The 9,994-nt window shown below is 52.8% G+C and overlaps 1 protein-coding gene across 1 annotated transcript in view; it reads left to right on the forward strand.

Annotated features, from left to right (window-relative positions):
- ACAN (aggrecan) overlaps positions 1-9,571 on the forward strand; it is a 33,061-nt gene extending 23,490 nt beyond the window's left edge. The window contains exons 14-19 of the mRNA XM_054168845.1: positions 3,230-3,349; positions 5,932-6,090; positions 6,555-6,637; positions 6,974-7,118; positions 7,760-7,942; positions 9,422-9,571. Of these exons, the coding sequence (XP_054024820.1) occupies positions 3,230-3,349; positions 5,932-6,090; positions 6,555-6,637; positions 6,974-7,118; positions 7,760-7,942; positions 9,422-9,510 (779 nt within the window). The 3' untranslated portion in view covers positions 9,511-9,571. The remainder of the gene's footprint in view (positions 1-3,229; positions 3,350-5,931; positions 6,091-6,554; positions 6,638-6,973; positions 7,119-7,759; positions 7,943-9,421) is intronic.
- The last annotated feature ends 423 nt before the right edge of the window (positions 9,572-9,994 follow it).

Genomic DNA, 9,994 nt, shown 5'->3' on the forward strand with positions numbered 1-9,994 from the left:
TAGGATAGGATAGGATAGGATAGGATAGGATAGAATTAATCAGGTTGTGTGGAGAAGAGAAGACTGAGAGGGGACCAGTGTCTATCAGCATCTGAGGGGTGGGTGTCAGGATGAAGGTGCCAGGCTCTTTTCAGTGGTGCCCAGTGACAGGACAAGGGACAAGAGGGACAAGCTGGAACACAGGAGGTTCCACCTCAACAGGAGGAGACACTTCTGTATGGTGAGGGTGCTGGAGCCCTGGAGCAGGCTGCCCAGAGAGGTTGTGGAGTCTCCTTCTCTGGAGACATTCAAAACCCAGCTGGATGTGTCCCTGGGTGCCCTGCCCTGGGTGCCCCTGCTCTGGCAGGGGGGTTGGAGTCAGTGCTCTCTGGAGGTGCCTTCCAACCCCTACCATTCTGTGAGTCTGTGACTTTCCATTTCCAAAGGCCTTCCCTTCCCGGTTTCTGTGATCTGGCACAGCAGTTTGCTTTCAGAGGCACCGAGAGAGTGTTTATGGTGTGCTCAGCTGCACCACAAGAAAACAGTTCTGGCTGACTCCAGCTTGTGTCTGGCAACATCCGAGAAACCTTAGGAAGAAAACAGCGAGGCAAGCTCAAAGTTTGCAGCGTAGCTCTGCCACTCCCCTTGCTTTCTCCAGCCAGCAGTTTGCATCTAAGTTGTTGTTGGTTTATTACATAAACAAATAACTCTAAAACCTAGATGTTAGACCTTGGGTCCTGTAAACAGCACCAAAAAAAGCCCCCACAGGACCTGTTGTGACAGTAGATCTGAATAATCTAGTGCAACTTCTGGGTGATGTGAACTGCAGCACAAGTTGCCTTCTAAAGAGCTGCTAATTTTGCATTATCCTCCAGAGGAGAGTTAATAATATGTTCTAAATGAGCTTCCTATTCTTGGCACCGGGAGGCATTTCCCCCTCCTGCCTTTATTTGAGAGCTGAAGCTCTCCAAAGTGAGGGCTGCCTCTGTTCTGCATCTCATGCCACATCGCCGCTCCTTTGTTTAGCGGCGGGTGATAATAGCTGGAGTGTTGTCTTCTCCCTGGGTTGATAAGCACTTGAGCTGGCTCTCTGAATGCCTGCTCAGCCAAGCAAATAAATAGCTTGCCTCTCTGTGAGATCCCCGAGTGGCAAGGTGCCTGGCAGCTGGGGCTGTGGAGCAGGCGCCGGCTGCTTGCTGAGCAGGACCCAGCCCGCCGCAGGCTTTGCAGCTGGCTGGGGAGGTGTGCTGGGGTTTGCTCACCTCCATCTAGCTCTGAACTCGGTGGAAGTGGAGGCCTTTGTGGGACAGAAAAGGATATGAAGGGAACAGCCAAGGGTTTTGTGATCAATGGGATCCTGTTTGGGTGTTTTCCTACTGCAGGTCTCGCTTCTCATAAAGCCTATGGCTTAGATGTGACCCTAGGAACACCCAAGCTGACTCACCAAGGCTCCCACAGACAACATCCCTGCCAGCTGTGCCATTTAGAACTTGCCATTGTCAAAGGCCTCCAAGATACAGATTTCTGGGGGAGGACTAGGATCAGCAACACTTCTTTCAACTCATCAGATCTGTTTCAGTTTCCTGATACCAGCTTGGTGAAGGGATTGTAGTCCAGGAGGGATCCTCCATCCAGGAGGGATCCTCCATCCAGGAGGGATCCTCCATCCAGGAGGGATCCTCCAGGAAGGCTGCAGAGGGACTTTTCATGAGGGTGTCTAGAGACAGGACAAGGGGGAATGGTTTGAAGCTGAGGCAGAGCAGGGTTAGACTGGAGCTTAGGAAGAAGTTCTTCAGCAGGAAGGTGGTGAGACTCTGGAACAGGCTGCCCAGGGAGGTTGTGGCTGCCTCCTGCTTGGAGGTGTTGAAGGCCAGGTTGGATGAGGTTTTGTGCAGCTGAGTGTAGTTGAGAGGCATCCCTGGCCATGGCAGGGAGGTTGGAGGAGATGATCTCTGAGGTCCCTTCCAACCTGAGCCCTTCTATGATCTATGATAAGGTCACTGCCCCAAGAGCCCAACAAACTTGAGAGGGAATTTGGTGGTTTTGATCATCTTGTGTTTAAAACATCTTCTCTCCAGCCATTTGCAGCATGATTCTGGGAAGAAAAACCTGGCTGTGTCTCACTGGTGTTTGTTGTCTGGTTTTCCAACACTGCCTAGAAGCCCACAGCCTTTCTCTAAGTGTCAGATATAAAAATGTGTGTGTACAGAGAGAGATTTGTATCCAGAGATCTGGGGGTTACAGCACATTTGTGAACTCGTATTATATACAACACCTGGAAGTGGAAATTCTCTTCCAGTGTTCTTCTCCAGCTGGGAATTTGTGGCAATGACTTTGCATGTGTGTCCCTGCTCCCTCCTCCTCCAAGGCCGGGGATAGCAACTTACAGCAGGTCTCCTGCATCTCAGGAGAGATCTCAGACACCCCAAGTGTTTAGTCCACGTGGCTGAAGACATCTGAAGACTTTCCATGCCCTGCTCAACATTCTGAAGGCTCCTTTTTCCCTGCTGAACATCCTGCTTTAGCCCTCCTGTGTGCTTTGCTCCCACTGCTGCATCCTGCTTTCCACTTCATGGAGCTGAAGGGATGAAGAAGAACCTTTCCTTCAGCTGGAGCCCCCTGCAACTGCTGCTGCCACAGCTGCTGGGAGCCTCAAAAGAGCTTCTAGAGTTGTAAACAGCCCTCAGGCTACCTCATTTTCCTTTATGCTCTCCATCTTCTAGGAGCTCCAGGTGTAACTAATAAGCAGTAGTCAGCCAAGTTCAGCTCTTCTCTTCTCCTAGGCTGAGAGCACCATTTTGTTCTGGAAAATCTCTAAGTGTTCATTAGTGTCATGGAAACAGGAATCATCTTCCTGTTGAATAACCAAAGAAATCCAGAAAGCATTCAGCAGAAGGGCAATCCAGAGGGGAAAATGCCTCCTGTCAGAGAAGGCCTGCACAACTGGAGTCAGAGGTTCAGCAGCCAGCTGAGGAATCAGGGCATGGCTGGCAGTGACACAGCCTAGAATGAAGATGACAATCTCCATGCTCCAGAGCGTGAATGGATTTACCACCCAAGCTCAGAAGGAGTTTTCTCCATCACATTACAGAGCAAGTCAGCTTCTCACTGACATATCAGACATCATCCACTGAGTGACTGGACAGCCACATGCACCTGGGGACACTGAGCAGCTGGGCCATGGATAGTTTGCATGTTGGATGCATCAGACAGAGCCAGGGGCCTGATGGAAGCCCTTGGTTTCCTGCAGACACTGATGAGTGCCACTCAAGCCCCTGTCTGAATGGAGCTACCTGCGTGGATGGGAGCCTTGGTGACCCTTTCAAATGCTTGTGCCTTCCCAGCTATGGAGGGGACCTGTGTGACATGGGTAGGGCCTGCCTGGCTTCAGCTAATCCTACTAACTGCTGCACCACCTTCTTCCCACCCTACTCCCAGGAAAAAAGCCCATCCCACGAGCTCCCACCAGTCCTGCCCTCATCTCAGTTAGCTAAGCTCTAACAGAGCTTGAAGTACACTAGGGAAGAGCTGTGAGACTTTGCTTCTACACTTCCATTTGGATCACAGCAACATGTCCTCCAAGACTCCTAAGCAGGAGTCTCTGGTGTCTTCTTCATCTTCTTTAAGCTCCTCTGGTGATGCCCCATACAGATTGCAATGATGGCCACCACTGAAGCTGCTGTCTCTCGGGGTCAAGGGTCTTCCTGTTCATCTGGAACAGCAGGGAAATATCTGAGCTCACCTTCACCCCAGGCAAACTTTCTCTGCTAGACTGGAATTCCATGGAAGGATGCTTCAAGTGAGCCACAAGAAGAGATTGTGCTTCTGACTGTGGAGATGCAGCCTCATTCCCTCCAGGCATCTCCACCCATTTGACACGGCATGACATTCTTGTCCACACCTTCAACATGCAGCAGGGGACCTACATCTTTGAGGCAACAGCAGCTGACCTATTTTTTTCCACCAAAATGAGGTACTCTGGCCTGCAAAAATCTCTCTTTTTGGTTTTGCAGGGAAACAAAAGGAGTTTGAAGTGGTTTGGGGTTTTTCCTTAAAGCTGATGAGAGCCCAAACCTCTATCAGCTACCTGAGAGGAAGCTCAAACAGCTTGCAGAGTCCTCTTCACTTTGGCACAAGTAATAACATATCAGATCTTCTTCTCCTCTTTCTCTGCACCTCTCTTTCTGCTCCCCATGAGAACATATGAAGCAGACCATAAGAAGGCTGCTCAGGATCACTGGACAGGAGCTCTGAGCAGGAATTGTGCTGTCTCTACATCCCTTTCCTACCATAAACTAATCAGTCCCTGATTTACTCATCCCTGCTACCTGTTGCTGAAGATCCCTGTAATCCTACAAGAGGCTTTCTACCCTGCAGCTCCTTATGGTCTTATGTGGTTCAAGCCAGGATTCATTTCTTCTCTTCTCTGATTTATGGGCTCGTGATGCCTTGGGGGGTATGGCCTGGGAGATGCAAGATGAGAGCAGCATCCCAGATGCAGTGTGGGATGTAAACCTTCATGATTCCCATGAGGAGGACCAGCCTTTCTGTTGATTTCCAAGAGCAGCAGGACACCATGGGTGAGCTCTGCCATCTGTGGGCACAGCCAGTCCTTGTCACCACAGCAGCCTAGGAAACATCCTGCTCAGGTTCTGTGCCATATGCTGTTCCATCCCCAGGCTGTGATGACAGGGGGTGGAGTTCAAGCTGCTGGCAAAATGTCTTCCATCTCAAGAGTGTTCTCTGCTCACCTCATGCACACAATCTGCCTGCAAAGGCTAAGAATCCTTAGAGCTTCAGCTGCTTCCAGCTCACCTGTTGGAGAAGACAGAGTGTTTTTAACACCTCAACTACCAACCAGCTCTTCCAATCTCTATGAAGTGCCTGCAACCTCCACCTGGAAGTACACCAGAAGAGTGGAGCAGAAGCAAAGACTGTGATTGAAGGTGCTGGGGGCTTTGGCCTACCAAGTTTAACACACACAAAAAAAGAAAGGAACTGAGTATGGAAAAACCTAACTGGAAAAGGAAGGAGGCATGAGGACTCAGGAAAAGTCCACCACTCCCAGAACATCAAGTGCCTGGGGAAAGGGTGGTAGATGAAGCATCTGAAAGGCTGAGCTTCAGCACATTTCATTCTCTGTTTCCTTCAGCCACGTGGAGCAGATGTGTGGTGCTGCAGTGCAGGCGAGCTGCTGAAGGGCTCCTCTCGTGGCTTCTCCATCTGCCTCTGCTCCCCCTCATCTGTGGCCTCAGGCTGCCTTGGGTGTTTGTTTTCAATTAGTGGGGTTAACTCTGCAGTGCTGCTCAATTGGTAAAAGATGTTCTGAAAAGTTGAGACATTTTTGTGCTTCCTTAGCAGCTTCCAAGCTTTTTCCCCTTGAGATTTCACTTTCTCTCTCCACCATGGCAAGTTCCCACCTCCGTCTCTTTGCTCCCACCTTGCTAGGCTCGCTTCTCCTCCAGAGTCCCAGAACCACAGCAACTGATGCAACCTCTGGAACCTGGGTTTGCCTCCTCTCTCTCATTTTCCACACATTCCTGTGGATCCTGGGCTTCTGGAGCCAGGTTTTCCAGTTTCTTTCCAGAGCAGTGAAACTCTACAAGCCAGCACAAGCAGGAAGAGAGGGATTCCTCCTTGGTTAGTTCCTCAAAAATGGGATCCAGGAACATGACAGAGGGGTGGAATTTGTCAGGAGTGAGTTTGTTGTTAGCATTGGTCACCTTCCTGCAGACACAGGATCTCCAGCAGAGCCTGCCCTCTCTGCCTGTGTCTTGGATGCCCTCTGATAACCTTCCCACAGGCAGCAGCACCAGGGTTTGCTTTACTGAAAGTGACCCTGTGCTGTCCCATGCCACGAGAGTGGCCAAGAGGTGAATTGGAAGGCTTCCAGATTCATGCACCAACTCTCTCTCTTTTTCTTTTTCTTTATCCACCCTTTGTGTGTTTCAGACCTGGAAAACTGTGAGGAGGGTTGGATCAAGTTCCAAGGCCACTGCTACAGGCACTTTGAAGAGAGGGAGACTTGGATGGATGCGGAGAACAGATGTCGACAGCACCAAGCCCACCTGAGCAGCATCATCACCCCAGAGGAGCAAGAATTTGTGAACAGTGAGTGCTGAGGCCAGCCTGAGACTATGAAGGGGGTTGTTCACTGGAATCTATGGGCAGAATAGTCCAAAATGATGTAAAAACCACAATTTCCCCCCCAGAGGTTTCTTAAAGAGCCCTCAGCCTTGAGCAGGAGAGGAGCAACTGTCCAGCCATGGGACCGGAGAGCCCTTTCTCAGCTAGGACAGATCTACACTATTAGCACTGATGTGGCTTGTTCACAAGAGGTTCACTTGATGCAGCAAGCTTGGTGACCCCTGCCCATGCTCATGGCACACTGAGTGCAGAGGGAGATGGACAAACACAGTGCAGAGAAATAAGGACAACCAGGGGCTAGAAGGCACGAAGGAGCCTCATGACCCAGGGGCTCTAGGGCCAGAGGAAGTTGGGATGGCAAAGAAATACTTCCAAAAAGACACTGAGGAGCCCTGTCCCATCTTCTCCCTCCTCTCTGGCTCTTCCAGGTCACGCACAGGACTACCAGTGGATTGGCCTCAATGACAGAGCTGTGGAGAACGACTTCCGCTGGTCCGACGGGCACTCCATGGTGAGACTGCAGCCCAGGCCAGGGGCAGCCACCGCCTCTGGGGGGCAAGGAGTGCCCCTCAGGTGGCAAGAGCCCGGTGGTTTAAGTGCTGAGTGCTTGGGTTAGCCATTGACTAGAGGCAGCCCTAAACTTGGTAGGGCTGGTGCGGTTTCCAAGCCTCTAGTGAATCTGGTGCCCCCGGGCAGCATCACAGTAGAGATAACTGCTGTAGTAGCAGTGCTGGCAAACCATGGTGTCTGCTGGTGAGATGCACGGGCAAGGCAGCAGCAAGGGTGAAGGAAGGAGTAGGAGAGGCTTGGGCTGAGCCTTGGGCAAAGGGCTGTCCTCTCTCCACAGCAATTTGAGAACTGGAGGCCCAACCAGCCGGATAACTTCTTCGCGGCGGGCGAGGACTGCGTCGTGATGATCTGGCACGAGCGAGGCGAATGGAACGACGTCCCCTGCAACTATCACCTCCCTTTCACCTGCAAGAAAGGAACAGGTCAGCACCCTGCACTCAGCCAGGGAGGGTGGGAGGCTCAGGTGGTGACCCTGGAGCTGCTGGGGAACACCCAGTGCCCGTGAATGTGGGGTTGATCACTGCAGATGATGGGCAGAGGAGGTGGGAGGAACTGGCAGTAGCGTGGGCAGCTGGCAGGGGCTCTGGGAGAAAGTTTCCCAAGGGCTTGAAAACAACTAAATAAGCCACCAAGGACAAGCTCTCATGTCTTCATGCCCAGCCACACCCCAGCTGCAGCTTTGCTCCCATACACCGGCTCCACAAGCAGCTGTTGTGATGCCCAGCTGACTCTGCCTCTCCAGGGGCCAAGAATGAATGCCTGAGGCAGATCACTGCAGAATTTCAAGGCCCATCACAGAATTTCCATTTCCCCACACCCCTAAACTTTGTGGACAGAGGCAATCTCAAAGGGATTCAAGGTAGAACTTCTTCCTAACCTCCAGCCTAAACATCCCTTGGTGCAGCTTGAGACTGTGTCCTCTAAGGTTTTGTGCATGGGAGAACAGGAACGGCGAGGCTGTGAATGCCCAGCCTGCACCAGGCAGGAGCTGCCTGGGGGTGAGCTTCCCCCTCAGCCAGGCAGCGCTCCTCAAGCTCTCCATTTCTCTGCCCATCTCCTGCAGTGGCCTGTGGGGAGCCCCCCGTGGTGGAGAACGCCAGGACCTTTGGCCAGAGGAAGGACCGCTACGAAATAAACTCCCTGGTGCGGTACCAGTGCGACCAAGGCTACATCCAGCGCCACGTGCCCACCATCCGCTGCCAGCCCAGCGGGCAGTGGGAGCAGCCACAGATATCCTGCACCAGCCGTACGTCTGGGGCCCTTTCTCTCTGGGTCAGGGCTGAGGCAGCCCTGCAGCTGGCAGAAGGAGCTGGGAGGGAGGGGGTTGTCCTCTTGGGGTGCGGCGTTTAGCTCTGAGCCAAGCAGAAGTTGTCAGCGTGGGATCGTTGACTCCCTCATGACAGACCATGGTAGCTGGGCAGGTGTGGAGCAGGAGGGCTGGCTGGAGGGGCAGCCCAGGAGCTTGCTGCCCAGGAGCTTGCTGCCCAGGAGGCTACTCCACCTAGGCAAGGTAGGGGCAGCTGCAGAGCCAGGGAAGAGCAACACGAGCTTACCAAGGGCCCAGGCTACTTAAAGAAAGGAAAGAGAAAGAAATGGCTTCAGGAAGGGTGTTTTGGCACCACCTGCATCAGCAGAGAGGAGGGGGGAGCTGTGGTTCCTCAGCACTGCCCTGGCATCCCCCTGCCCTGGGAGCAGAGAGGAGCCTTGCAGCAGAGGTAAGGCAGGGGACAGGGCTGAGTTCCTGACCCTCCTGCAGCTGAAAGCCTTCAGCTGATGACAGACAGCCTTCTCCCACTGGTGTCCCAGCCCACTCCCAGGCCTGCCTACACCCCTGTCCCATCCCTGCTCGCCTGCAGCTTCCCAATAATTTCATCAGCCTCAGCCAAATCACATCTGTCTTGTGGCCTCCCTGCTAGGTTCTGGTCCAGCTGGGCAATCCTGCTAAAGCAATGTTCCCACGGCCAGGGAAACTTGATACAGGACAAACCTCCACCCCAGGAAGGAGATGGAAGGGGGAGACATGGAGGAGGCATCTGACTGGTGACTAAGCTGCTGGTACCCTTGGTTTTGCCATGGGCCTGGAGAGCTGCAGGCTGCTCCCAGCATGAACCACCAGTAATCAAGAGAGCTAGGCTGTTCCAAAGCAGCTTTTGGTGCTTCCATGGACTCTCTCCTGCAGTTAGCACATTGGGATGGTGCCAGCCTCAGAGGAGACCGACAGTAAACATCAGGCAAAAGCCTTGTCCCTGCCAGCCAGGGCTGTTTCCCCTCCTGTGCCCTGAGCACATCTCACTGCTGATGGATAGTTCCCTCTCTGTCCCAGGGGATGATGGAGGGACTGGTTGGCCAGCAGGCAAGACGGGCAAGATGCCCACCCCATTAGCAGAGCTGTCCTTCTGGCTGACCACAGGGGAGGGAGGGGACAAGCATCCGCAGGGAGGATGCTTTTGCCCAGGCTTCCAGTAGGCAGCGGACACCTTCACCACAGGGTGAAGCAAAGCCCAGCTGCGGGAGGTGGGGGGGAAGGGGGACACTGAAGGGCCGATTGAGCGGGAGCAGGCGGGCTGGCGCCGGGGCGCACACAGCCGGCGGCCGGGCAGCTCCACCTGCGGCTTCCCGTGTTTGTCCAGGGAGCCGGGGACCAAGGCGGCCAGCGTGGACAAGCAGCGTCTCTGTCCCAGCTCCTGCTAACAAGGTGCCTTTTCTTCTCCTGCCTCTCCCGCAGCCTCCAACTACCAGCGCAGGCTATACAAGAGGAGCCCCAGGAGCCGGTCGAGACCCAGCAGCAGAGCCGTGCACAGACCCACCCATTAGAGAGGGGCCGGACAGACCGAGGGGAAAGCGAGCAAGAGAGAGAGAGAGTTTTAACTGAACACTTTATATTAACAGAGTCAATTCCTCCTCCTCCTTCTTCTTCTTCTTCTTCTTTTTTCTTGCCTTCTTTTTTGTTTGTTTGTTTTGGGGTTTTGGAGGGGATTTCTTTTTTTTTTTTTTTTTTGGTCATATAAGGAAAGAAAAAACTTCTATTAAAGACAACCCCACCTTTGTGTGTGTATATATTAAACAAGAAATTAATGTATTTGGGTTTTTTCCCAAGCACCAAAGCAAAGCAAATCAGATCTGAGCATTTTTGCTAACAGTCCAGTTCCAATTATCTTCGAGCCTTTGGGGGATGGGGGGAGGGTTGGGGAGGGGGGAGGGAGGATGCAGAGGGGCAGGGGGGGGTTAAGTTAAATAATAAAGATGATGATTATTTTTTTTTTCCTGATTTTATCCATGAACAATGTAATTATTTCTG

This window comes from Dryobates pubescens, chromosome 17 (assembly GCF_014839835.1).
Source record: "Dryobates pubescens isolate bDryPub1 chromosome 17, bDryPub1.pri, whole genome shotgun sequence".
NCBI lineage: Eukaryota > Metazoa > Chordata > Aves > Piciformes > Picidae > Dryobates > Dryobates pubescens.